Source organism: Hyla sarda, chromosome 10, assembly GCF_029499605.1.
Source record: "Hyla sarda isolate aHylSar1 chromosome 10, aHylSar1.hap1, whole genome shotgun sequence".
In the NCBI taxonomy this organism is placed as follows: Eukaryota; Metazoa; Chordata; class Amphibia; order Anura; family Hylidae; genus Hyla; species Hyla sarda.
The window spans coordinates 16,410,468-16,438,370 of record NC_079198.1 but is presented as its reverse complement, the minus strand read 5'-3'; the positions used below and the strand labels follow the sequence as shown (position 1 = coordinate 16,438,370).

General features: G+C 46.8%; 1 protein-coding gene and 1 long non-coding RNA gene across 5 annotated transcripts in view; both read left to right on the top strand.

The window, feature by feature from the left end:
- Positions 1-689: 689 nt before the first annotated feature.
- Positions 690-27,903, top strand: part of LOC130293806 (uncharacterized) — a 103,348-nt gene continuing 76,134 nt past the window's right edge. For both annotated transcript variants that reach the window (XR_008848301.1, XR_008848302.1), the window contains exon 1: positions 690-808. This is a non-coding gene — a long non-coding RNA (uncharacterized LOC130293806). The remainder of the gene's footprint in view (positions 809-27,903) is intronic.
- Positions 14,336-19,713, top strand: LOC130293797 (zinc finger protein 574-like). 3 transcript variants are annotated; one of them, XM_056542914.1, is made up of 2 exons: positions 14,336-14,478; positions 16,820-19,696. In XM_056542914.1, exon 2 carries the CDS (start codon positions 16,843-16,845, stop codon positions 19,591-19,593), a length of 2,751 nt encoding a protein of 916 aa, XP_056398889.1. In that variant the 5' UTR covers positions 14,336-14,478; positions 16,820-16,842; the 3' UTR covers positions 19,594-19,696. The 3 variants fall into 3 exon arrangements, with proteins under 3 accessions (XP_056398889.1, XP_056398890.1, XP_056398891.1); XM_056542915.1 differs by lacking the exon at positions 14,336-14,478 and adding an exon at positions 14,489-15,092 and having other exon boundaries at positions 16,820-19,713; XM_056542916.1 differs by lacking the exon at positions 14,336-14,478 and adding an exon at positions 15,122-15,279 and having other exon boundaries at positions 16,820-19,713.

Genomic DNA, 27,903 nt, shown 5'->3' with positions numbered 1-27,903 from the left:
CCAGTGTTTCCCAAGCGTGGCTCCAGCGGTTGCAAAACTACAACTCCCAGCATGCCCGGACAGCCTTTGGCTGTCCGGGCATGCTGGGAGTTGTAGTTTTGCAACAGCTGGAGGCTCCCTGCTTGGGAAACACTGACATAGACAGTGATTTACAGCTCCCAGCAGATCTTTTCCTACTTTTATATGTAAGGATTTGCTTTATCTATATTAGTTATCTACCGTATATACTCGAGTATAAGCCGAGTTTTTCAGCACGATTTTTCGTGCTGAAAACACCCCCCTCGGCTTATACTCGAGTGAACTCCCCCACCCGCAGTGGTCTTCAACCTGCGGACTTCCAGAGGTTTCAAAACTACAACTCCCAGCAAGCCAGGGCAGCCATCGGCTGTCCGGGCTTGCTGGGAGTTGTAGTTTTGAAACCTCCGGAGGTCCGCAGGTTGAAGACCACTGCGGCCTTCAACATCATCCAGCCCCCTCTCACCCCCTTTAGTTCTGAGTACTCACCTCCGCTCGGCGCTGGTCCGGTCCTGCAGGGCTGTCCGGTGAGGAGGTCGTCCGGTGGGATAGTGGTTCCGGGCTGCTATCTTCACCGGGGAGGCCTCTTCTAAGCGCTTCGGGCCCGGCCTCAGAATAGTCACGTTGCCTTGACAACGACGCAGATGCGTCGTTGTCAAGGCAACGACTCTATTCCGGGCCGGAAGCGCGGAGAAGAGGCGCCCCCGGTGAAGATAGCAGCCCGGAACCACTATCCCACCGGACCACCTCCTCACCGGACAGCCCTGCAGGACCGGACCAGCGCCGAGCGGAGGTGAGTACTCAGAACTAAAGGGGGTGAGAGGGGGCTGGATGATGTTGAAGGCCGCAGTGGTCTTCAACCTGCGGACCTCCGGAGGTTTCAAAACTACAACTCCCAGCAAGTCCGGACAGCCGATGGCTGCCCGGGCTTGCTGGGAGTTGTAGTTTTGAAACCTCTGGAGGTCCGCAGGTTGAAGACCACTGAGGGCGAATGATGAGAAGAGGATGATGAAGGGGGGGTGTGGGGATGATGAAGGGGGGTGGGGATGATGACAAGGGGATGATGAAGGGGGGGTGTGGGATGATTACAAGGGGATGATGAAGGGGGATGTGTGGGATGATAAGGGGATGATGAAGGGGGGATGTGTGGGATGATGACAAGGGGATGATGAAGGGGGGATGTGTGGGATGATAAGGGGATGATGAAGGGGGGATGTGTGGGATGATGACAAGGGGATGATGAAGGGGGGGATGTGTGGGATGATAAGGGGATGATGAAGGGGGGATGTGTGGGATGATGACAAGGGGATGATGATGAGGATGTTAATGACGGGTCTGGATGATGACAGGGGGGGATGAGGTATTTCCCACCCTAGGCTTATACTCGAGTCAATAACTTTTCCTGGGATTTTGGGTTGAAATTAGGGGTCTCGGCTTATACTCGGGTCGGCTTATACTCGAGTATATACGGTACTTATTTTTCTTTAATTCTCACTTTTTCCTATTTTTGGAGACATTTTGGTGCCTTTAGAACCAATTACCAGGTTTCCATAGAGTTCTGGTCTCAACATACAATGGTTTCAACATACAATGGTCGTCCCAGAACCAATTAATATTGTAACTTGAGGGACCACTGTATATATATTGGACGTGTAATAGACGTACCTGTTATTGGACATATATACAGTTCAGTCACTGAAGCTTCTGGACGCTGTTCTTATTCTTCCCCCTAAGGTAAAAGGAGAAGTATTATGAAAAAAAGGTATCTCATATCAGCAGGATAGGGGATAAGTTTTAGATCACGGGGGGGGGGGGGGGGGGGGTCCGATTGCTGAGACCCCCGTGATCTCCTGTACAGGGCCCTGGCTCTTCCCTAGGACGGAGCGTGCTGACTTCCGCATGAAACGTCGGCCGACACACCCCCTTCATATATCCCTATGGGAAAGCCATCCATCATATATCCCTATGAGAAACTCAACTTCAGCAGCTGATAATTATTGAAAGGATTAAGATTTTTTAATAGAAGTAATTTACAAATCTGTTTAACTTTCTGGAGCCAGTTGATATATATAAAAAAGTTTTTTCCTGGAATACCACTTTAATCCTTTGTATTCTGTATGCTTGTTGCATTGGCAGCACTTGCAGGACTTTTGAGGACCTGTAAGCAACCACCTTAAAAATTTGATTGCATTGTGAATAAATAGGATGCCCCGATCACACACTTTTTTACAGTATCTTGATACGTCCTTCCATTCCTGAGATATGAGGGTTTATAGTTTGATAGTCCAGGGAATCATTCAGATGGGCATGAACCTAATTTTAATAATGGGAGGGACTATCAGGTGATAAAAGGGATTATAGAGACAGGGGATGTGATTTAGTTTTAAAAATGGGAGCGACTATCAGGTGACGAGTGGAATTATGCCATCCCAGGGGTGTATATTAGGCATACAAGACTCTCAATGTACAACAATCACACCCCATAGACCGTATATGTCCGCCCATCACCGGATAGCCACTCCCAATTTTTTTTAAGTTCACGCCCATCTGACTGATTCCATGAATTGTCAGAAAAACTTTAAACCCTCATGTCTCAGGAACAGAAGGATGCATCAAGAACCTGTTAAAAGATGTGTGTGATCAGGGCAGCAGAAGCAATTTTTTGACAAAGTGGGCTACCACGAAACACGTCAAGCCGTATAACTCCATGTGTACATGTGTATTCTGCATTCTACATGTGTATTTTGCTATTTTTATTGAATTTGGAATTACGTTTTTATCCCCGATTCCTGACAAGCGCTGGACTGTTGTGTTTCACTTGCACTGTGTATTCCTGAACACAGGGTGAGCTGATTATTTCCTTTTTGTTCCCTTTCATTTTAAAGTTAATATAAATGGATGTCATAATGATGGTTTGTCATGTGAAATTTAAATGTCCACGGTCATTAAACATGATTTTTAATATTTTATTCCTTATGCCAAATAAATAACATTTGTAATTGACTTCCATAAAAAAAAAATATATATATATGTTTTAAGTTAGTTTTTCTGCTGTATACTTCTTGCCAGAACACATTCCATCTGGTCAAAATCTCAGATTTTGGTCTCCTGCTTGTAATGGCAAAAGTCCAAACTCAAAAAGTGTTTCTCTGCACTGTGCTTGATTGACAGCTGCAAAGAGTCTCATTGAAAGCAGCTACACAGACTTAAAGCAGAACAGAGCCTCAAAGAAAGATACATACTGAAAGCTGCTGCACAGAGCCTGAGGTCTTCTATTCATCACAGCGCTGCAACAATGTGAGGGCAGAAGTGGTCTCCCAGCAGGCTTCAGTGATGTCATGTTGGCTGGGAAAGGCCCACTTTCTCCTGCTGGGAGATTGCACTATGTGAGCAAGAAGAAAGGTACGATACACAGCTTTTTAAAGCTCTTAAAAAAATGAGAGGGGTGTTATGAGTTGTTAGGGAACATAGCCTGAGTTAGTTTAGAAAAGTTTATTTAGTGACAGGTACTCTTTAAAGGAACCACTGAAGAAAGACTGTCTGGAAGAAGTCGTCCATGTTCTTTCATCAGAAAACTTTCAGACAAGAATGTTTCTACAACTGTCCCAGTAAGATCATTCATTGCTCAGTGTCACAGATCAAATATGATCAGTTTTAACAGCTGTATTGGTGTTACAAAGGTGACCGTAACCTTTTCTGGGCCTTAATGGTGCCCAGTACTTAGATTCCCCTAGGACTTATTGTGGTGCAGTGGGACAAATCAGCAGTCACATATTAAATTCATACACACTTAAAGGGGTGCATTTTTTTCTAAATCAATTGGTGCCAGAAAGTTAAACAGATTTGTAAATGACTTCTATTTAAAAATCTTAAAGGGGGACTCTGGTGGAATTTTTTTTTTTTCTTCAAATCAACAGTGGGAAAAATCAGCAGTCAGTCACATATTAAATTCATACACACTTAAAGGAGTACTCCACTGGAAAACATTTTTTCTTAATCAACTGGTGCCAGAAATTTAAACAGATTTGTAAATTACTTCTATTTAAAAATATTAACCTTTCCAGTACTTATCAGCTGCTGTATACTACAGATACACTACAAAGAAATTTGTGACGTTTTTTTCCAGTCTGACCACAGTGCTCTCTGCTGACACCTCTGTCCGTGTCAGGAACTGTCCAGAGCAGGAGAGGTTTTCTATGGGGATATGCTTCTAATCTGGACAGTTCCTCACACGGACAGAGGTGTCATCAGAGAGCACTGTGGTCAGACAGGAAAGAACTTCACAAATTTCTCTGTAGTATACAGCAGTGTCACGATGCCGGCTGGCAGGTAGTGGATCCTCTGTGCCAGAGAGGGATTGGCGTGGACCGTGCTAGTGGATCGGTTCTAAGTCACTACTGGTTTTCACCAGAGCCCGCCGCAAAGCGGGATGGTCTTGCTGCGGCGGTAGTGACCAGGTCGTATCCACTAGCAACGGCTCAACCTCTCTGGCTGCTGAAGATAGGCGCGGTACAAGGGAGTAGACAGAAGCAAGGTCGGACGTAGCAGAAGGTCGGGGCAGGCAGCAAGGATCGTAGTCAGGGGCAACGGCAGGAGGTCTGGAACACAGGCTAGGAACATACAAGGAAACGCTTTCACTGGCACGATGGCAACAAGATCCGGCAAGGAAGTGCAGGGGAAGTGAGGTGATATAGGGAAGTGCACAGGTGATAACACTAATTGGAACCACTGCGCCAATCAGCGGCGCAGTGGCCCTTTAAATCGCAAAGACCCGGCGCGCGCGCGCCCTAGGGAGCGGGGCCGCGCGCGCCGGGACAGGACTGACGGAGAGCGAGTCAGGTACGGGAGCCGGGGTGCGCATCGCGAGCGGGCGCTACCCGCATCGCGAATCGCATCCCGGCTGGAGGCGGTATCGCAGCGCCCCGGGTCAGTGGATCTGACCGGAGCGCTGCAGTGAGGAGAGTGTAGCGAGCGCTCCGGGGAGGAGCGGGGACCCGGAGCGCTAGGCGTAACAGTACCCCCCCCTTGGGTCTCCCCCTCTTCTTAGAGCCTGAGAACCTGAGGAGCAGACTTTTGTCTAGGATGTTGTCCTCAGGTTCCCAGGATCTCTCTTCTGGACCACAACCCTCCCAATCCACTAAAAAAAAGGTTTTCCCTCTGACCTTTTTAGATGCCAGAATCTCTTTGACGGAGAAGATGTCCGAGGAGCCGGAAACAGGAGTGGGAGGAACAGATTTGGGAGAGAAACGGTTAATGATAAGTGGTTTAAGAAGAGAAACGTGAAAGGCATTAGGAATACGAAGAGAAGGAGGAAGAAGAAGTTTGTAAGAGACAGGATTAATCTGGCACAAAATTTTGAAAGGACCAAGATAGCGTGGTCCCAACTTATAGCTAGGGACACGGAAGCGGACATATTTAGCGGAGAGCCATACCTTGTCTCCAGGGGAAAAAATGGGAGGAGCTCTTCTTTTCTTATCCGCGAACTTCTTCATGCGTGATGAAGCCTGTAAGAGAGAATTTTGGGTCTCTCTCCATATGATGGAAAGATCACGAGAAATTTCATCCACAGCGGGCAGACCAGAGGGCAAGGGGGTAGGGAGGGGGGGAAGAGGGTGACGGCCGTACACCACGAAAAATGGGGATTTGGAGGAAGATTCAGAGACTCTGAAGTTATACGAGAATTCGGCCCATGGTAGAAGATCTGCCCAGTCATCCTGGCGGGAGGAAACAAAATGTCGTAAATAATCACCCAAGATCTGGTTAATTCTTTCTACTTGTCCATTGGATTGAGGATGATATGCAGAAGAAAAGTTTAATTTAATCTTGAGTTGTTTACAGAGAGCCCTCCAGAATTTAGACACGAATTGGACGCCTCTATCCGAGACGATCTGCGTGGGCAACCCGTGAAGACGAAAAATGTGTACAAAAAATTGTTTAGCCAACTGAGGCGCTGAAGGAAGACCAGGAAGAGGGATGAAATGTGCCATTTTGGAGAATCGATCAACGACCACCCAAATAACAGTGTTGCCATGGGATGGGGGTAAGTCAGTAATAAAATCCATACCAATCAGAGACCAAGGCTGTTCGGGGACAGGCAGAGGATGAAGAAAACCAGCGGGCTTCTGGCGAGGAGTCTTATCCCGGGCACAGATAGTGCAGGCTCGCACAAAGTCCACAACATCCGTCTCCAGAGTCGGCCACCAATAGTAGCGAGAGATGAGTTGCACAGATTTCTTGATGCCCGCATGACCTGCGAGATGGGAAGAGTGGCCCCATTTGAGGATTCCGAGGCGTTGGCGTGGAGAAACAAAGGTCTTTCCTGGAGGAGTTTGCCTGATGGAGGCTGGAGAAGTGGAAATCAGGCAGTCAGGAGGAATGATGTGTTGCGGAGAGAGTTCAACTTCAGAAGCATCCGAGGAACGAGAGAGAGCATCGGCCCTAATGTTCTTATCGGCAGGCCGAAAGTGAATTTCAAAATTAAATCGGGCAAAGAACAGAGACCACCTGGCCTGGCGAGGATTCAGCCGTTGGGCAGACTGGAGGTAGGAGAGGTTCTTGTGATCGGTGTAAATAATAACTGGAAATCTTGATCCCTCCAGCAGATGCCTCCATTCCTCAAGTGCTAATTTAATGGCTAGAAGCTCTCGATCCCCGATGGAGTAGTTTCTCTCCGCCGGAGAGAAGGTCCTAGAAAAAAAACCACAAGTAACAGCATGCCCGGAAGAATTTTTTTGTAGAAGGACAGCTCCAGCTCCCACAGAGGAGGCATCAACCTCCAATAGGAAGGGTTTAGATGGGTCAGGTCTGGAGAGCACGGGAGCCGAAGAAAAGGCAGACTTGAGCCGTTTAAAGGCGTCTTCCGCTTGAGGAGGCCAAGACTTGGGATCGGCATTTTTTTTGGTTAAAGCCACGATAGGAGCCACAACGGTAGAAAAATGTGGAATAAATTGTCTGTAATAATTGGCGAACCCCAAAAAACGTTGGATAGCACGGAGTCCGGAGGGGCGTGGCCAATCTAAGACGGCAGAGAGTTTGTCTGGATCCATTTGTAGTCCCTGGCCAGAGACCAAGTATCCTAGGAAAGGAAGAGATTGGCATTCAAACAGACATTTCTCTATTTTGGCATAGAGTTGATTGTCACGAAGTCTCTGAAGAACCATACGGACATGCTGGCGGTGTTCTTCTAGATTGGCAGAAAAAATCAGGATATCGTCCAGATATACAACAACACAGGAGTATAAAAGATCACGAAAAATTTCATTAACAAAGTCTTGGAAGACGGCAGGGGCGTTGCACAGGCCAAAGGGCATGACCAGATACTCAAAGTGTCCATCTCTGGTGTTAAATGCCGTTTTCCATTCATCCCCCTCTCTGATGCGGATGAGATTATAAGCACCTCTTAAGTCCAGTTTGGTAAAGATGTGGGCACCTTGGAGGCGATCAAAGAGTTCAGAGATGAGAGGTAGGGGGTAGCGGTTCTTAACCGTGATTTTATTAAGACCGCGGTAGTCAATGCAAGGGCGTAGAGAGCCATCTTTTTTGGACACAAAGAAAAATCCGGCTCCGGCAGGAGAGGAGGATTTACGGATAAAGCCCTTTTTTAAATTTTCCTGGACGTATTCAGACATGGCAAGAGTCTCTGGGGCGGACAGAGGATAAATTCTGCCCCGGGGTGGAGTAGTGCCCGGGAGGAGGTCGATAGGACAATCATAAGGCCTGTGAGGAGGTAGAGTCTCAGCTGGTTTTTTGCAAAAAACATCCGCAAAGTCCATATAGGCCTTAGGGAGACCGGTTACGGGAGGAACCACAGAGTCACGGCAAGGGTTACTGGGAACCGGTTTTAGGCAGTCCTTGGAACAAGAGGGCCCCCAACTCTTGATCTCCCCAGTGGACCAATCCAGGGTTGGGGAGTGAAGTTGAAGCCAGGGAAGTCCAAGGAGAATTTCAGAAGTGCAATTGGGAAGGACCAAAAGTTCAATCCTCTCGTGATGAGGTCCGATGTGCATTAGAAGGGGCTCCGTGCGGAAACGTATGGTACAGTCCAATCTTTCATTGTTTACACAATTGATGTAGAGGGGTCTGGCGAGACTGGTCACCGGGATGTTGAACCTGTTGACGAGAGAGGCCAAAATAAAATTTCCTGCAGATCCGGAGTCCAAGAAGGCCACAGCAGAGAAGGAGAAGGCAGATGCAGACATCCGCACAGGCACAGTAAGACGTGGAGAAGCAGAGTAGACATCAAGGACTGTCTCACCTTTGTGCGGAGTCTGCGTACGTCTTTCCAGGCGGGGAGGACGGATAGGACAATCCTTCAGGAAGTGTTCGGTACTAGCACAGTACAGGCAGAGATTCTCCATGCGGCGTCGTGTCCTCTCTTGAGGTGTCAGGCGAGACCGGTCGACCTGCATAGCCTCCACGGCGGGAGGCACAGGAACAGATTGCAGGGGACCAGAGGAGAGAGGAGCCGGGGAGAAGAAACGCCTCGTGCGAACAGAGTCCATATCCTGGCGGAGCTCCTGACGCCTTTCGGAAAAACGCATGTCAATGCGAGTGGCTAGGTGAATGAGTTCATGTAGATTAGCAGGGATTTCTCGTGCGGCCAGAACATCTTTAATGTTGCTGGATAGGCCTTTTTTAAAGGTCGCGCAGAGGGCCTCATTATTCCAGGATAATTCTGAAGCAAGAGTACGGAATTGTACGGCATACTCGCCAACGGAAGAATTACCCTGGACCAGGTTCAACAGGGCAGTCTCAGCAGAAGAGGCTCGGGCAGGTTCCTCAAAGACACTTCGAATTTCCGAGAAGAAGGAGTGTACAGAGGCAGTGACGGGGTCATTGCGGTCCCAGAGCGGTGTGGCCCAAGACAGGGCTTTTCCAGACAGAAGGCTGACTACGAAAGCCACCTTAGACCTTTCAGTGGGAAACTGGTCCGACATCATCTCCAGGTGCAGGGAACATTGGGAAAGAAAGCCACGGCAAAACTTAGAGTCCCCATCAAATTTATCCGGCAAGGATAGTCGTAGACCAGAAGCGGCCACTCGCTGCGGAGGAGATGCAGGAGCTGGCGGAGGAGATGATTGCTGAAGCTGTGGTAGTAACTGCTGAAGCATAACGGTCAGTTGAGACAGCTGTTGGCCTTGTTGCGCTATCTGTTGCGACTGCTGGGCGACCACCGTGGTGAGGTCAGCGACAACTGGCAGAGGAACTTCAGCGGGATCCATGGCCGGATCTACTGTCACGATGCCGGCTGGCAGGTAGTGGATCCTCTGTGCCAGAGAGGGATTGGCGTGGACCGTGCTAGTGGATCGGTTCTAAGTCACTACTGGTTTTCACCAGAGCCCGCCGCAAAGTGGGATGGTCTTGCTGCGGCGGTAGTGACCAGGTCGTATCCACTAGCAACGGCTCAACCTCTCTGGCTGCTGAAGATAGGCGCGGTACAAGGGAGTAGACAGAAGCAAGGTCGGACGTAGCAGAAGGTCGGGGCAGGCAGCAAGGATCGTAGTCAGGGGCAACGGCAGGAGGTCTGGAACACAGGCTAGGAACATACAAGGAAACGCTTTCACTGGCACGATGGCAACAAGATCCGGCAAGGAAGTGCAGGGGAAGTGAGGTGATATAGGGAAGTGCACAGGTGATAACACTAATTGGAACCACTGCGCCAATCAGCGGCGCAGTGGCCCTTTAAATCGCAAAGACCCGGCGCGCGCGCGCCCTAGGGAGCGGGGCCGCGCGCGCCGGGACAGGACTGACGGAGAGCGAGTCAGGTACGGGAGCCGGGGTGCGCATCGCGAGCGGGCGCTACCCGCATCGCGAATCGCATCCCGGCTGGAGGCGGTATCGCAGCGCCCCGGGTCAGTGGATCTGACCGGAGCGCTGCAGTGAGGAGAGTGTAGCGAGCGCTCCGGGGAGGAGCGGGGACCCGGAGCGCTAGGCGTAACAAGCAGCTTATAAGTACTGGAAGGCTTCATATTTTGAAATAGAAGTAATTTACAAATCTGTTTAACTTTCTGTCACCAGTTGATTTTAAAATCTTTGCTTTCCACTTGTTTCCACCGGTGTTGCCCTTTAACCCCTAAAGGACCCGAGCATTTTTTGCACATCTGACCACTGTCAGTTTAAGCATTAATAACTCTGGGATGCTTTTACTTATGAATTTGGTTCCGAGAATGTTTTTTCGTGACATATTCTACTTTAACATAGTGGTAAATTTTCGTCGTTACTTGCATCATTTCTTGGTGAAAAATGCCCAAATTTCATGAAAATTTTGAATATTTTGCATTTTTCTAACTTCGAAGCTCTTTGCTTGTAAGGAAAATAGGCATTCCAAATAAATTATATATTGATTCACATATACAATATGTCTACTTTATGTGGGCATCATAAAGTTGACATGTTTTTACTTTTGGAAGACGTCAGAGGGCTTCAAAGTTCAGCAGCAATTTTCCGATTTTTCCCAAAATTTTTGGAATTTTTCAGGGACCAGTTCAGTTTTGAAGTGGATTTGAAGGGCCTTCATATTAGAAATACCCCATTAATGACCCCATTATAAAAACTGCACCCCTCAAAGTATTCAAAATTACATTCAGAAAGTTTGTTAATCCTTTATGTGTTTCACAGGAATAGCAGCAAAGTGAAGGAGAAAATTAAAAATTTTATTACACTCGCATGTTCTTGTAGACGCAGTTTTTGAATTTTTACAAGGAGATACCCCATATGTGGCACTAAACTGTTTCCTTGAAATACGACAGGGCTCTGAAGTGAGAGAGCACCATGCGCATTTGAGGACTAACTTGGGGATTGCATAGGGGTGGAAATAGGGGTATTCTAAATCCAGTGATTCCCAAACAGAGTGCCTCCAGCTGTTGCTAAACTCCCAGCATGCCTGGACAGTGGCTGTCCAGAAATGCTGGGAGTTGTTGTTTTGCAACAGCTGGAGGCTCTGTTTTGTAAACACTACGGTACGATAAGTTTTTCATTTTTAATGGGGGGGGAGACAGTGTAAGGGGGTGAATATTTAGTGTTTTACCCTTTATTATGTGTTAGTGTAGGGTAGTGTTGTTACGGTACATTCACATGGGCGGGTTTACAGTGAGTTTCCCGCTAGGAGTTTGCGATGCAGGGAAAAATTTGCCGCAGCTAAAACTTGAAGCAGGAAACTCACTGTAAACCCACCCGTGTGAATGTACCCTGTACATTCACGTTGGGGCAAGCCTCCAGCTGTTGCAAAAGTACAACTCCCAGCATGTACTGATTGCCGAAGGGCATGCTGGGAGATGTAGTTATACAACAGCTGGAGGTACGCAACTACAACTCCCAGCATGGCGAGACAGACGTTTGCTGTTTGTGTATGCTGGGAGTTGTAGTTTTGCAAGATTTTGAGGGCTACGGTTTAGAAACCACCGCACAGTGTTCTCCAAACTGTGGCCCTCCAGATGTTGCAAAACTACAAACCATGGTATGCCCAGACAGCAAACTGATGTGTGGGCATGCTGGGAGTTGTAGTTTTGCAAGATCTAGAGGGCCACAGTTTAGAGACCACTGCACAGTGATCTCCAAACTGTACCCCTCTTAATCTTGCAAAACTACAAATCCCAGCATGCCCAAACAGCTTTCGGGGCATGCTGGGAGTTGTAGTTTTGCAACATCTGGAGGGCTACAGTTTAGAGACCACTGTATAGTGGTCTCCAAACTGTAGCCCTCCAGATGTTGCTAGGCAACAACTCACCGGCTTCTGTAGGATCACCGCACCTCATCGCCGCTCGCCGCCGGTAAGTGACCTCCGGCGCCGGACTACCGTGGGTGGGCAGAGTGGGGGAACCGAACTTTAACCCCCCACCCCCGATCTGCTATTGGTCGGTCCCTGGACAAAGCCCCCAGGGCGAAACGCGTTGGAGGTGTGGTGGGTGATTGGGGAACGGGGCTGTCTCTGTTTATCTGTTTACTAGCTGGTCTTGGACGGCTTTTTCTGGCTCCCAGCTATTTGCTCTCTCTTATTGTGCTTGACACTGGTTTAGGAGACCATTCCTATGTTCCTGTGTGGAACTACTGTATTATTGTTTTTGTTATGTATACCTGGCCATGACTTCTTATAAGTGCTACATAGCCATTATCATATTTGATTTTGTACCCCTCCTTTCCCTAGTCCATCACCTTTTTCTGTGTCCATGCCTCTTGCTTTTAACCTATTTTTTGTATCATTTTCATAATAAAGATTACCTATTTTTACATATATATGGTCTGTTTTTGAGTGGTCTTTAAATTGGCACTGTCAGATACAAAAACTTTTGATATGTTGTAAAGCATGTATAATCAATAGGTTTTGCAATTGCTTTCATTAGAAAATTTTCAGTATTTCATACTAAAAAGCCATTCAAACAACTGACCCCCCTGCCTGCTTGGACACATACTAATTCTGCTGTGTCCATGAGTCATCACCTACATCATGGACACACTTCCTTGATTGACAGCTGTGAGCAGTGAACCCTGCGGTTCACTGCTGGAGGAAAAATCCTCCCACTGTCAGCTTGTGTCCCGCTACTGTCAGTTAGGACAAGCTGGGAGTTGTAGTTTTGCTAATGCTAGGGGAGATGTGAGCAGACAGCATACTGAGGGAGGGGGCGGAGACCTGCACAGTGAGACCACACCCCCTCCCTTTGGGAGGAATTCAGACTAGTGAGCTAAATTAAAAGTGTAATAAAAAATAAATAAAGGTGCTAGACACATAAAAATGTGATGTACATGGTCAGGATTAGGTACTGAGTGATTTATTTAAAAAGATAAATTTTGTTGGATCTGAGGGGTACGCTTTAAGGTTGCTAGGTTACTTATTTGAAAATTGCAGCAGGTTTCCCACTGCTGGAGATATACTGCGAGTTTCACTACCATTCACTTCATTTGGTCTCTGAAAAATCAGCGGGAGTCGATTGAAATGAATAGTAGTGAAACTCGCAGTAAATCTCCTCGAGTGGGAAACACTCTTCAACTTATCAACTTGTGTACCGTTCGGCCAGGTTCACACGGCAGAAAATGTGCAAAATGTCCGCTCAGAAAACACGTGTGGACATTCCACACATTTGAATAATCCGGCAGAAGATAGGACCGCTCAGAAATGCGCTGTCTCATAGACGGCAATGCATTTCCTTGTGGAATACACAGAAGGAATAGACATGTCTATTCTTTCGGCAGACGCCAGAATCGGAATTTCTGCGGCGAAAACATCTGGAGCAGAAATTCCGCCGTGTGCACAGTGCATCAGAATCCCATTGAAATCCATGCCGAATATTCAGTGCGGACAGCATGCTTTGCTGAACAGAATTTCTGCAGGATTGTGGAAATTCCATCGTGTGAACATACCCTAAGGGTAAGGTCACACGTAGCACATCCACAGTGTATTTCACGCTGCTACTACGAGCAGATACGCGGGACACACTGGCGCAGCAGGGAGCTCACTCTAGTGATGGTTATTGGCGCATCCGCAGTATGAAATACCCTGTGAATGCGCTACGTGTGCCCCTGCCCTAACACTGATTATCAGGCCTCACTTAGGCTGCTTTCACACTATGAAAAGTACCCGTTATATAACGTCCGTTATAAAATAGCGGGCGATCGCGGGGCTAAACTGCCATTTTTCTAATAGCCGTTTTAACCCGTTATCGGTGATAGTAATGGGAGAATTAGTGCATGCACTAATTCTCCCGCTCATTCCCACGTCACAAAATAATTTCCGTTATTAATAACGGGCGATAACGGGTTAAAACGGCTATTAGAAAAATTTCTGCTTACGGGTACGTTCCCACACGGCGTATTTTGCTGCGTATTTGCTGCGTATTTGGTGCTGCGTATTTTCCTACCCATTGACTTCAACAGAGAAAATAAAATACGCAGCAGCAAATACGCAGCAAATACGCCGTGTGGGAATGTACCCTAAGAGAATGTTTCCCAACAGGGTGTCTCCGCTTCTGCAAAACTACAACTCCCAGCATGCCAAAGGCTGTCCGGGCATGCTGGGAGTTGTAGTTTTGCAGCAGCTGGAGGCATACTGGTTGGGAAACACTGCCTTAAGGGGTTAATATAATAATAATTAATTATTAATATTAAAGATAATTCATAATTATTAATAAACAATAAAAGGCAGCATTATACGCCGTTCACTACTATTACGTTTTCTATTTCCTTTACGACAGGAGTCTCGCTTTACAGCTACCTAAATACTTTGGCCCAAAAGCGATCTGTTCAGTACGTTGGACGCTGTCATCAAAGATTAGTCATCGCAGAGCACTGTGGGATTGCTCAGCCTCGTTCTGATCTCAAAACACGTCATTCTGCAAGGCCTCTATTCCCGATGCATCGGCGCCGCATCCCTATAGGCAGACGAGCCGCAGCCAATCAAGGGAGAGGATGCTGGGAGGTTCCCGGACAGACGACTGCTGCTGAGGAGGAGGAGGGGACGGCGGGGCTCAGTGTGTAAGTGCCGGGATAGCGGGAGGAGGGCGGAGAGATGCGGCGGCAAGGGTCAGGGAGCGGACATGTTAGTCACAGTCACCCCGGAGGGAGACGCCCGGGTCAGCTGCGGATACTTAGGATGTGTCTGTCACACCGGGGCCTGTGTACACATCAGGGGGAGACTATCACCGCTAGTGTGTGGGGGAATTGAGCGGTTGCCCGTAGCAACCAATCAGATAACAGCTTCTATTTTCCAGAGGCATCTGTTGAATGAGCTGAAATCTGATTGGATGCTTTAGTTTTCCCATTGTACTGGACACAACGGAGATTTATCAAAACCTTTCTAGAGGAAAAGTTGCTGAGTTGCCCATAGCAACCAATCAGAGCTCTTCTTGAAATGAAAGAAGTGATCTGATTGGTTGCTGCACCACTGTTCCTCTACACTGGTATTGATAAATTTCCCCCTGAGGACTACAATTCCCAGCATCCTTATGGGGACTTCTGTCACACCTGTAGACTTGTCAGATCGAAAAACACTACATTCAGCAACTAGGCTGCAGCGCCGAACATATGCGAGCGCAGTCTACTGATCCAGAGGGATGGCTTCTAATATACTTCAGAGCTGCATTCATAATGTAAGATACAGAGATGGGAGCTTTACATAAAATACTTAAACGAGGACCCAGGCCGAGGATACTGCGTTGCACACACCCGATGAGCCTACAGATACTCATAATTAACAATAAACGGAGCAGTCCTACTAGGCCAGGGGAAAAAGGTTATAGAAATCAGAAGAATTGAAATAATAGAAGAGAAAAAGAGGTTTGTGTCAAATATTGGACATTTATTTAAAATAACAATGATCCTCTTGATGACTTAATGGTGATGTCCTTGGCAGGGCCCTTGCTTTGGACAATGCACAATATAATACAAATGATATGTAAAATTCATAAAAACACAATTGCTAGCTAAAATTGCACTAATGAGGTGGCTGGGACACAGGGTCTGTGCTATAGTAAGCACAGGGACAGTCTGGAAATTGCAAATGTCCTATTTGTTACAGGTGATGATTGGTGTGAATTGTAGTCTCAGTGAGGGTACTTAACGCAAATAGCGCTGAAAGATTAAATCCACAGTGTTGGCCGTAGTTGCAGCGCTCGCTGAGCCCACTCTCCCTGTCTGCGCAGGGCTGTCTGTAGAATAGGCAGATGCACTTGGTAGCGCTGAAGCTTCACCAAGTTTCACACAGTATCAAGAAGTTACTCCTTCTATACCCCGACGGCACGGGGACAAGTTAAAGAAGGTGATTAAAGATAGGCACTATGTGCCTCTTACCAGCTCTTCCAATGCTCAGTGTTCTGCGCGTATCTGCGTTGGAAGTCCTCCAGGCTCTGCCTTCTATACCCGGCGGCATGGGGAGGATAACCAAGAAGGACAGAGGTCCAAGGCTGAATGCCGGTGATAGCTGCGGCTAGTTAGTAATGCAAGTCTTGGACTCTGCTGGGGTAGTCGAGTGTCAGGCTCTGCTGGGGTACGGGAGCGTACCTGTTAAGTCCCAATCTCTGTGCAGCTAAAGAGTCTATGGCCAGACGTGTTTCGGCGAGCCATGTCCCCTTTTTCAATGGTGAGGGTAAGAAGACTGTGCATTCATAATGTACCAGGTTATTAGAAGTGATGAACATGCTTGTCACTAGGTGTATCAATAACCGCTTATCTGAGATACAAAGAGTCTATTAAAATATAATAGAGGATATAACTCAGGATCAGTACAGGATAAGTAATGTAATGTATGTACACAGTGACCTCACCAGCAGAATAGTGAGTACAGCTCTGGAGTAAAATACAGGATATAACTCAGGATCAGTACAGGATAAGTAATGTAATATATCTACATAGTGACTGTTTCTTATGTAGATTAATACTGTATGTAAACTATGTTGTAGTATTATGAGTCACAGGAATAAAGTACCACTTCAGGCTGGCAGTATTTAGGATAACACAGGTCTTGACTTCTGCTCCATCCATACCAAATACAAATCATTGGGCCTACTTTCCTGGTGGAGAGGCGACTGTGTAATAGAACATCTCTGACATGGGGGGGGGGGGGGGGGGGGCTACCAGGTTTGATTTGCATCTGTTTATTATTGTTTCCCTTAGAGAAAAGCGGCACTACTGGTATGTGGCAGCCACTCATCTATGTTACCTTCACCAAATACATGCAGATGTACAGCACAGACAATCCTATCTGCTGTTGTCATTAGTATTGTCCTCTTTAGAGCCTAGTTAAGGATAAGTATTGTTGGGGATGATAGCTGTATCTTTATTTTATTGTTCATTGAGTTCTTTTTTTTTTTATCTTTAGCTATCACACCCCTGTTTGTAGTCATGGCGGAGAGCGTCCAGGCTCCGATGGTCTTTCAACACCAGTATATGTGCTCAGAATGTGGTCTTCTGTTCAACGCTCTGGAAGATGTATTGGTTCATCAGCAGAACCATGTTGGAAGTGGGATACAAGCGAGTATGTCCCAAGATGTTTCTGTGCAGTTGGGAGAGCTGCAAGGCTTAGTACAAGAAAGCCAGTATCAGTGTTTAGAGTGTGGCCAAGTCCTGTTATCCCCAGAGGAGCTGCTACACCACCAAGATATGCACATGCGGGAATTTCCCCAGGCCCCCGCATCTCCCCCATTAGCCGGTGGCCAGATACATTATCAGTGCTCTGAATGTAAAGAACTCTTCACTTCCCCGGAACTGTGGCTTGCTCACCGCCAAAAGCATGAAAAGCAAGAACAAAGTGTTGTCCTACAGACCGGATCTGGACTCCAGACCGTCCTAAGCTTACAAAATGTTCTCTTAGATGAAAGGGCTTTAAATGGTTGGGGAGTGGAAGTGCCAGCTGTGGTAGCAACTACAGAAGAAGCTGCTGAATCTGTGTCAAGAGCGGCCCTCCCCACATCCACTGAACAGGGAGAAGTGATTCAGCTCCCAGAGATGCATCCGTATGAGTGCTCGGAGTGCAGCCAGGTGTTTCATACACCGGAGGAATTTCTTGACCACCAGAGTCGGCACTTCATGGAATCCGAGAAAGAAAGTTTAGCTTCTTCACTCTACGGAAGCACTGAACATGCTGCTCCGTCCCCTGGTATTCTAGAGAAACTTCGGAAAGATTGGATGATAGAAGAAAAAGAGGAACTGACTAGAGAGAGATTTGGGGTCGTACAAAGGGTCTACCAGTGTTTGGAGTGTAAAAAGGATTGTGCGACTGCTGAGGAACTACGGAAACATCGCAAAGAACACCAGAACGAAGAGTATCCTTGCCCAGAATGTGGTCGACTCTTCACCTCTGCCAGCAGGTTGCAGTCTCACCGTCGTGTACATGTGGAAGGCACCTTGCAGTGTCCAAATTGCTACAAGGTATTTAAGAAAGAGACTTCACTGGAGCAGCACATGCGAGTACATCGGGGGGAGGCTCTGTACCTGTGTGTGGACTGTGGCGTTGGTTTCGGTACAGAAATCACCTTGGTCTTGCATCGGAAAAGTCACACAGTGGACCCTTTACATCGCTGTCACTGTGGAAAAACTTTTAGTAATATGACCAAATTCTTGTACCACAGAAGGACTCATGCTGGTAAAAGTGGCACACGTGTCCCTAGACCAGATAGGCCCAGCTTCTTAAGCAAGGAGAGTCCTCTAGCTCTTTGTGATTTTCCGCAAGTGTCACCAATGCTGGCTCCAGTGATGTTATCTGCACCAGAGGTGTCTCCTACGCTCGAGGTGCCTTTAGCGGATGTACAGAATAAGAAAGAGAATGTAGAGAATGCAGGATCTAAAGAAAATGGATTCACTAACAATGTGTTATCAGAAGAGCCAGAGACTGCACCGGCATGTCAGACTGAGAGCTTCAAGTGCACTCAATGTAGCAAGGAATTTCCCTCCCGTCTGAAAATGGTGCAACACAGACGCGCCGTGCACATAACCGAGAGAAAGCACAAATGCACGGTGTGCGCCAAACACTTTAAAAAACAGGTGCACTTGCGGAACCACATGCGCACACACACAGGCGAGCGCCCCTTTAAATGTTCAGCTTGCGACAAAGCCTTTGGATCCCATGCCAATCTGACACGGCACCACCTGACCCACACCGGAGAAAAGCCATACAAGTGTGAGGTGTGCGGCCGTAGGTTCACGCAGAATTCCAATTTGCAGCAGCATCGCGTCTTGCACACTGGTTCCAGGCCGTTCTCCTGTAACATTTGTGGCCTCGAATTTAACAGAGCTTCCAAACTTACTTTGCACAAGATCAAACACACAGGTGTCCTGCCTTACAAGTGTCCGGACTGTGATAAGACGTTCTTGAGAAAAAAGTTAATGCAATTACATCAACTTGAGCACCAGGGTAAAGCTCCGATCTACTGCAAGGAATGCGGAGGAGTGTTTACAGATGAATCCCTGCTCTCCGGACACAGATGTCGGAGCAGAAGCTTGAGTCAGCATATATGTCCTACCTGTAATAAGATGCTGAATTCAGAATCTAGTCTAAATCTTCATCTCCTCCTTCACAATGGTCAGCGTCCCTTTAAGTGCCTTGTATGTGGCAAATGTTTCACCAGTCAAAGAAGGGCAGCAAGGCACCATAAGTATCACTCCGGAGTCCGACCTCATAAGTGCACATTTTGTGGAAAAGCTTTTTCTGCTTCCTTCAGTTTACGGCTCCACCTGAGAACTCACACAGGGGAGCGGCCATTTCCTTGCCTGGACTGCGGCAAAAAGTTTCGCCAGGCTGCTCATTTAAGGGAGCACCGCCGTATTCACACGGGGGAAAGGCCGTATCGCTGCCAGGACTGTGGTTTGTCTTTTGTTCAGCCCTTGCACCTAGCAGAACACAGACATGTTCACACCGGAGAAAGACCATACTCCTGTCCAGACTGTGACAAGAGGTTCAAGTCACTTTCTAACCTACGGAGCCATATAAAAACCCACAGGAACCTTGCTCAGCCACAGCAGACCATCATGTGCACAGAACTGGGAGAGACTATAGCCATCATTGAGAGCGTGGAGCCGCTCCCTTTAGCTGACACTATCGAAATTTACCAGGCTGCCCTGGAGGGTAACTTACAGGTGGAAGATGTGACAATATAGAAATCCTTTCTGATCAGTGTATATAGCAGCTGTTTTTTTCCCTGTTTTGTTAATGTAATAGAAGGTATTTATTCCTAATATAAAAGGCCTAGATTTATAAACAGTTGTCACTACTTTTTACTGTGGGTCCCTAGCATAACACAGAGATGGGGGAGCTGCACCATATGCAGTTTATCTGCAATTTGTTGAACAGGGAAAAGTACATGCCTGGGCTGTATATGGTAATGAAGTTGAGCTGCAGCACTAGATATTACTGCTGTTTCTGGAAGATAACAACCACGTTTATCTAATTTTATGCTGCATCTTTTATAAAATTGGTGTACATGCTGTAAGGCAGGGGTACTCAACTATTTTTAGTGAAGGTCTGCTTATCCAGGTCTGCCATCTGGTGAAGGTCCGAGCTGAACGGAAAGTCCTGGTTCACCTAGTAGCCACAGTGCCATGAAAAGAATAGGCGCTGCCTGTTGTAGAAGATTATTATAACTCTTATAATAAATCACAGGGTAAAAGGAGCGACTGAAGTATGCAGGATGTTGCTCTACTGTTCCTGTATGACCTAAATACTGCCACACACTATGGGGGAGATTTATCCAAACCTGTCCAGAGGAAAGTTGCCCATTGCAACCAATCAGATCGCTTCTTTCATTTTTTAACAAGGCCTCTGCAAAATGAAATACACAATTTGATTGGTTGCTATGGGCAACTGGGTAACTTTTCCTTTGCACTCGTTTTGATAAATCTCCTCCTATGTCTCTGAATATTATACTTATCCACTTCTCAACATAATCAGACCACAGGTGTGCACGTAATGGGTGGCTTCCCTATGTCTATCTCAGGGCTCCGTCTCCTGAGTGTATTAAACCATATATATAGACATAGACTGGGAATTGCACTTAAAAAGTTCTTTATCTCCAAATTTATCCATGTACAAAACAGTAGAGAGATATACAGAACATAATCACCTGGTGCTCAATAGACTGCTCAGAGGTTATTCCACTCGGTGTCTTCAGAACCTTCCATCCCAGACTTGCTGCTTGCTGGACGGTGTGTTCCTGGCCATGTGGACGCTAATTCTGAGGGGGTGTGAAAACGCTCGCTGGCATGCGAGCTGGTGGACGTTTCAGGAGTCTCCTCCCTTTCTCAACATAGTTCCTGTGCACCCACCACCATACATTTATACAGGTACGTTCTCCCGCGAGAATTCATTTCTACATACAAAATATAAAATAATTAAAACCAGGATTCTGATCGGACAGTATTTATAAAAAGACATTGAAATTACATCTTTCATTAATTCCCTTAGGTGCTAGAGAATCGAGACAGTGTATCCAAAAAACTTCTCTTTGATTACATTTTTTCTTTATCTGTTCACTATTCATACCCTCTATTTCTTCCAGTATTAACCATTTTAGCTCACTTATCTGATGCCCATTCGTGACGAAATGTCTAGCCAGGCTCGTTTCCCCAAATTTCTCTCGACTATAATCTTCGGATACACTATCTCCATTCTGGAAGAAATAGAGGGTATGAATAGTGAACAGATAAAGAAAAAATTAAATCAGAGAAGTTTTTTGGATACACTGTCTCGATTCTCTAGCACCTAAGGGAATTAATGAAAGCTGTAATTTCAATGCCTTTTTATAAATACTGTCCGATCAGAATCCTGGTTTTAATTATTTTATATTTTGTATGTAGAAATGAATTCTCGCGAGAGAACGTACCTGTATAAATGTATGGTGGTGGGTGCACAGAAACACTGTTGAGAAAGGGAGGAGACTCCTGAAACGTCCAGCAGCTTGCATGCCAGCGAGCGTTTTCACACCCCCTCAGAATTAGCGTCCACATGGCCAGGAACACACCGTCCAGCAAGCAGCAAGTCTGGGATGGAAGGTTCTGAAGACACCGAGTGGAATAACCTCTGAGCAGTCTATTGAGCACCAGGTGATTATGTTCTGTATATCTCTCTACTGTTTTGTACATGGATAAATTTGGAGATAAAGAACTTTTTAAGTGCAATTCCCAGTCTGTCTATTTCTATATATCTGAATATTATACTGCCACACACTGTGCCCCTGGTATATTACTGTCACACCCTGTGCCCCTGAATATTATACAGTAACCCCCCGACATGCGATGGCCCCGACATATGATCAAATCGACATACGATGGCCTCTCAGAGGCCATCACATGTCGATGTCAGCATCGACATACGATGCTTTTATATGTCGGGGCCATCGCATTAACTGCTATCCGACAGCGCAAAATGCTTAAGCTTCTGTCGGATAGCAGTTTATGCATCCCGTACAGGTTCACCTACCTATCCCCGCTGCTCCGGGTCCACTTTGCGATCCTCCAGCGTCTTCTGCATCTTCTCCGGGGTCCGGGCCTCGCATTCCGGCGTCGTTATTACATCGCTGCGGACGCCGTCCCGGCGCAGCAACGTAATAATGTCACCAGAAAGCGAGGCCCCGACACCAGAGAAGATGCGGAAGAAGCCGGAGGATCCCGAAGAAGATGCCAGCGCAGCGGGACAGCATCGGGAGCCCCTGGGACAGCATCGGAAGCGGTGAGGACGCGGTCCGGAGCGGCTGGGACAGGTGAGTATTAAATGCACTTTTTACATTGCACGAATCCCTCAACATACGATGGATTTGACAAACGGGTCATTTGGAACGAATTACCATCGTATGTTGGACCACTGTACTGCCACAGACTGTGCCGCTGAATATTATACTGCCATAGACTGTGCCGCTGAATACTATACTACCACAAACTGTGCCCTGAATATACTTTTACACACTGTGCCCCTAAATATGACTGCCACACCGTGTCCCTGAATATACAGGGACACGGTAAATGTTGGCACCCCTGAAGTATTTCTCACAGAAAAGGATTGCAGTAACACATGTTTTGCTATACACATGTTTATTCCCTTTGTGTGTATTGGAATTAAACCAAAAAAGGAGGGAAAAAAAGCAAATTGGACATAATGACACCAAACTCCAAAAATGGGCTGGACAAAATTATTGGCATCCTTTTCAAAATTAAGGAAAAATAAGATTGTTTCAAGCATGTGATGCTCCTTAAAACTCACATACTGAAATAACAGTGTGTGGGCAATATAACACTGTGTGGGCAAATAACAGTGTGTGGGCAATGTGGGCAACACTAACAAGTGTGGGCAATATAAAAAAAATCACACCTGAAAGCAGATAAAAGGAGAGAAGTTCACTCAGTCTTTGCATTGTGTGTCTGTATGCCACACTAAGCATGGACAACAGAAAGAGAACTGAGGAATTGAGTACCAAAATTTGGGAAAAATATCTACAATCTCAAGGTTACAAGTCCATCTTCAGAGATCTAGATTTGCCTTTGTCCACAGTGCGCAACATTATCAAGAAGTTTGCAACCCATGGCACTGTAGCTAATCTCCCTGGGTGTGGATGGAACAGAAAAATGTATGAAAGGTATCAACGCAGGATAGTCCAGATGGTGGATAAGCAGCCCCAAACAAGTTCCAAAGATATTCAAGCTGTTCTGCAGACATAGGGAGCATCAAACTGTCAGCGCAAACTATCCGTCGACATTTAAATGAAATGAAACGCTATGGCAGGAGACCCAGGAGGACCCCACTGCTGACACAGAGACATCAAAAAGCAAGACTACATTTTGACAAAATGAACATGAGTAACCAAAATCCTTCTGGGAAAACGTCTTGTGGACAGATGAGACCAAGATAGAGCTTTTTGGTAAAGCGCATCATTCTACTGTTTACCGAAAACGGAATGAGGCCTACAAAGAAAAGAACACAGTACCTACAGTGACATATGGTGGAGGTTCAATGATGTCTTGGGGTTGTTTTGCTGCCTCTGGCAGTGGGGGCCTTGAATGTGTACAAGGCATCATGAAATCTGAGGATTACCAACGGATTTTAGGTCGCACTGTACAGCCCAGTGTCAGAAAGCTGGGTTTGCGTCCGAGATCTTGGGTCTTCCAGCAGGACAATGACCCCAAACATACGTCAAAAAGCCCCAGAAATGGATGACAACAAAGCGCTGGAGAGTTCTGAAGTGGCAGCAATAAGTCCAGATCTAAATCCCATTGATCACCTGTGGAGAGATCTTAAAATTGCTGTTGGGAAAAGGCGCCATCCAATAAGAGAGACCTGGAGCAGTTTGCAAAGGAAGAGTGGTCCAACATTCCGGCTGAGAGGTGTAAGAAGCTTATTGATGGTTAAGGGAAGCGACTGATTTTCAGTAATTTTTTTTGAAAGGGTGTGCAACCAAATATTAAGTTAAGGGTGCCAAATATTTTGTCCAGCCCATTTTTGGAGTTTGGTGACATTATGTCCAATTTGCTTTTTTCCTCCCTTTTTTTGGTTTAGTTCCAATACACACAAATGGAATAAACATGTGTATAGCAAAACATGTGTTACTGCAATCCTTTTCTGTGAGAAATACTTAATTTTCTTGAAAAATTTCAGGGGTGCCAACATTTACAGCCATGACTGTATTACTGTCACACACTGTGCCCCTCAATATCATAATGCCACACACTGTTTCCCCTGGTAAAATAGTATAATACTGCCACATGCTATGCCCCCAAATATAAAATTTGTCAAACACTGTTCCCTGTACCGAATAATTGTACCTCTGTGTTGCTTAAAACAATAAATGAGATGTCTGTGCCCACTCATTGAATGATGCCACTATGCCCCCATATGCAGGGATATGTACAGGCTCTTGGCTTGTCAATCAGCCTGATGTGTGAGCCAAGGCATATCATAGAGCCTCACTGCTCAGAGCCCCGCTTGTCCTCAGTGCACAGAGCCCCGCTTGTCCTCAGTGCACAGAGCCCCGCTTATCCTCAGTGTACAAAGCCCCGCTTGTCCTCAGTGTACAGAGCCCCGCTTGTCCTCAGTGTACAGAGCCCCGCTTGTCCTCAGTGTACAGAGCCCCGCTTGTCATCCAGTGTACAGAGCCCCGCTTGTCATCCAGTGTACAGAGCCCCGCTTGTCCTCCTGTGTTCAGAGCCCCGCTTGTCCTCCTGTGTTCAGAGCCCCGCTTGTCCTCCTGTGTTCAGAGCCCCGCTTGTCCTCCAGTGTACAGGGCCCCGCTTGTCCTCCAGTGTACAGGGCCCCGCTTGTCCTCCAGTGTACAGGGCCCCGCTTGTCCTCCAGTGTACAGGGCCCCGCTTGTCCTCCAGTGTACAGGGCCCCGCTTGTCCTCCAGTGTACAGGGCCCCGCTTGTCCTCCAGTGTACAGAGCCCCGCTTGTCCTCCAGTGTACAGAGCCCCGCCTGTCCTCCAGTGTACAGAGCCCCGCCTGTCCTCCAGTGTACAGAGCCCCGCCTGTCCTCCAGTGTACAGAGCCCCGCTTGTCCTCCAGTGTACAGAGCCCCGCTTGTCCTCCAGTGTACAGAGCCCCGCTTGTCCTCCAGTGTACAGAGCCCCGCTTGTCCTCCAGTGTACAGAGCCCTGCTTGTCCTCAGTGTACATGGTCTTCAGGCAGTTCTTTTCCCCTCATGGCTTGGTTGTTGCTCTGATATGCGTTGTTTGTTTAAAAAATAGGCGACTCCATTCAAGGTTTAGAAACATCTTCAGGAAAGTACTTTAAAAAAAAAAGCTCTAAAGCCACTACACTACCTGGATATGTTCCCTGTAAATGATTTCGCATGATATGCATGGCTCCTGTGCCCCTTGTTCTATTTTCTGGCTGCTTGATTTTCTTAAGCATAAATACTACATTTCCAGTTAGCCATTGCAGCTTTGTTCTCACTGTCCTCCAGCTCCTCACAGCTCCCTCTCTGAGAGCAGCCCCCACCCTCCTGATCTGTGAGCAGAGAGAGTGTCTGGCTGAGGCTGCACACACCTCCCGGCTAAAGGGAGCATGACTCATCAGTGCAGGGCAGAAACCAAGTGCTGCATTCAGTGAGGGACTTGAACAGAGACACAGTGGATGGTAGGATGATGTATTTTCCTCAGTTCCTGCATGTAAGTGACAAGCTCTTTATAGCTAAGGAATTATACACTGCTCAAAAAAATAAAGGGAACACTAACATAACACATCCTACATCTGAATGAATGAACTAATCGTATGAAATACTTACATTTTTACATAGTTGAATGTGCTGACAACAAAATCACACAAAAATTATCAGTGGAAATCAAATTCATCAACCCATGGAGATCTGGATATGGAGTCACACTCAAAATCACAGTGGAAAACCACACTACAGGCTGATCCAACTTTATGTAATGTCCTTAAAACAAGTCACAATGAGGCTCAGTAGTGTGTGTGGCCTCCACGTGCCCGTATGACCTCCCTACAACGCCTGGGCATGATCCTGATGAGGTGGAGGATGGTCTCCTGAGAGATGTCCTCCCAGACCTGGACTAAAGCATCCGCCAACTCCTGGACAGTCTGTGGTGGATGGAGCGAGACGTCCCAGATGTGCTCAATCAGATTCAGGTCTGGGGAACGGGCGGCCAATCCATAGCATCAATGCCTTCCTCTTGCAGGAACTGCAGACACACTCCAGCCACATGAGGTCTAGCATTGTCTTGTATTAGGAGGAACCCAGGGCCAACCGCACCAGCATATGGTCTCACAAGGGGTCTGAGGATCTCATCTCGGTACCTAATGGCAGTCAGGCTACCTCTGGCAAGCACATGGAGGGCTGTGCGGCCCCCCAAAGAAATGCCACCCCACACCATTACTGGCCCACCTCCAATGTGCCCAGTGTGAACCTGCTTTCATCTGTGAAGAGCACAGGGCACCAGTGGCGAATTTGCCAATCTTGGTGTTCTCTGGCAAATGCCAAACATCCTGCACGGTGTTGGGCTGTAAGCACAACCCCCACCTGTGGATATCGGGCCCTCATACCACCCTCATGGAGTCTGTTTCTGACCGTTTGAGTGGACACATACACATTTGTGGCCTGCTGGAGGTCATTTTGCAGGGCTCTGGCAGTCCTCCTCCTTGCGGAGGTACCAGTCCTGCTGCTGGGTTGTTGCCCTCCTAAGGCCTCCTCCACGTCTCCTGGTAGCGCCTCCATGCTCTGGACACTACGCTGACAGACACAGCAAACCTTCTTGCCAAAGCTCGCATTGATGTGCCATCCTGTATGAGCTTGTGTGGGTTGTAGACTCTGTCGAATGCTACCACTAGCACCGCCAGCATTCATAAGGGACAAAAACATCAGCCAGGAAGCATAGGAACTGAGAAGTGATCTGTGGTCACCACCTGCAGAACCACTCCTTTATTGGGAGTGTCTTGCTAATTGCCTATAATTTCCACCTGTTGTCTGTTCCATTTGCACAACAGCATGTGAAATTGATTGTCAATCAGTGTTGCTTCCTGAGTGGACAGTGTGATTTTACAGAAGTGTGAATGACTTGGAGTTACATTCTGTTGTTTGTGTTCCCTTAATTTTTTTGAGCAGTGTAGACAATTAAAAAGGTTGGTAAGAGTGAAAGGATGGGCTTTGGGTTTAGTTCCCTGGAGTACCCCTTTAAAGATGAATAAGAGACGTGGAAGGCCCTCTAGAACTAAATGTGGCTCCAAATATTGTTTCCTCATTGTCCATTATTAAATCAGCCTTGCATATACTTTGCTCACACTCTACAGTTTTCCTGTATGACTTTCCTTCCTTCGGGTAGGATTTCTTGTATATGTTTGTGAGACCATATTTTTTGTGATCCCACTCAGTGAACCTTGTGTCAGTACTTATGGTCATCATCTCCCGACTCATCATCACGTCTCGTCCTTTCCTTTTTTGTTAAACATTAAAGTTGACATTGATGAGTTGAGAGCAGAGAGCAGCAGCGTGGGAGGACGCGATCACCTGACCTCCCAGAATACCCTGAAGTCACTTCAGGTGCGGCACATTCCCGTACCTTTTAGCTCTGAGCTGCACTGTGGACTGGATAATAAAAATTGTTCAACTGTGAAAGGTTCTACTTCTCCCCTGCCCAACCATGTAAATGAACTGTGAGGCCACATTCACATAATAATTTTTGCCTCAATCAAATGAATTTACAGATGCATCTAAAAATTATTTGTCAGATGTATGATAGGTTTTTGTCCGTTTTATTTGAAACAATTTGTAACAGATACATAGTGATATAATTCAGTAAGATTTACATAGACAATAATGTTAAAAAAAAAAAAATAAGACTGATATCCATTTTTGGATTGGGATGGAAAATTGTGGTCAACCATGATTTTCCATCCGAACCAAAACGGGTACATGTGGTTTTGTCAAAAAAATATTCCATGAATACGTCTTGAAATACGATTTTTAAGTATT

What these genes read in the sequence shown, in the direction of transcription:
- LOC130293797 (XM_056542915.1), top strand. Translation starts at nt 16,843, where the DNA reads ATGGCGGAGAGCGTCCAGGCTCCGATGGTCTTTCAACACCAGTATATG.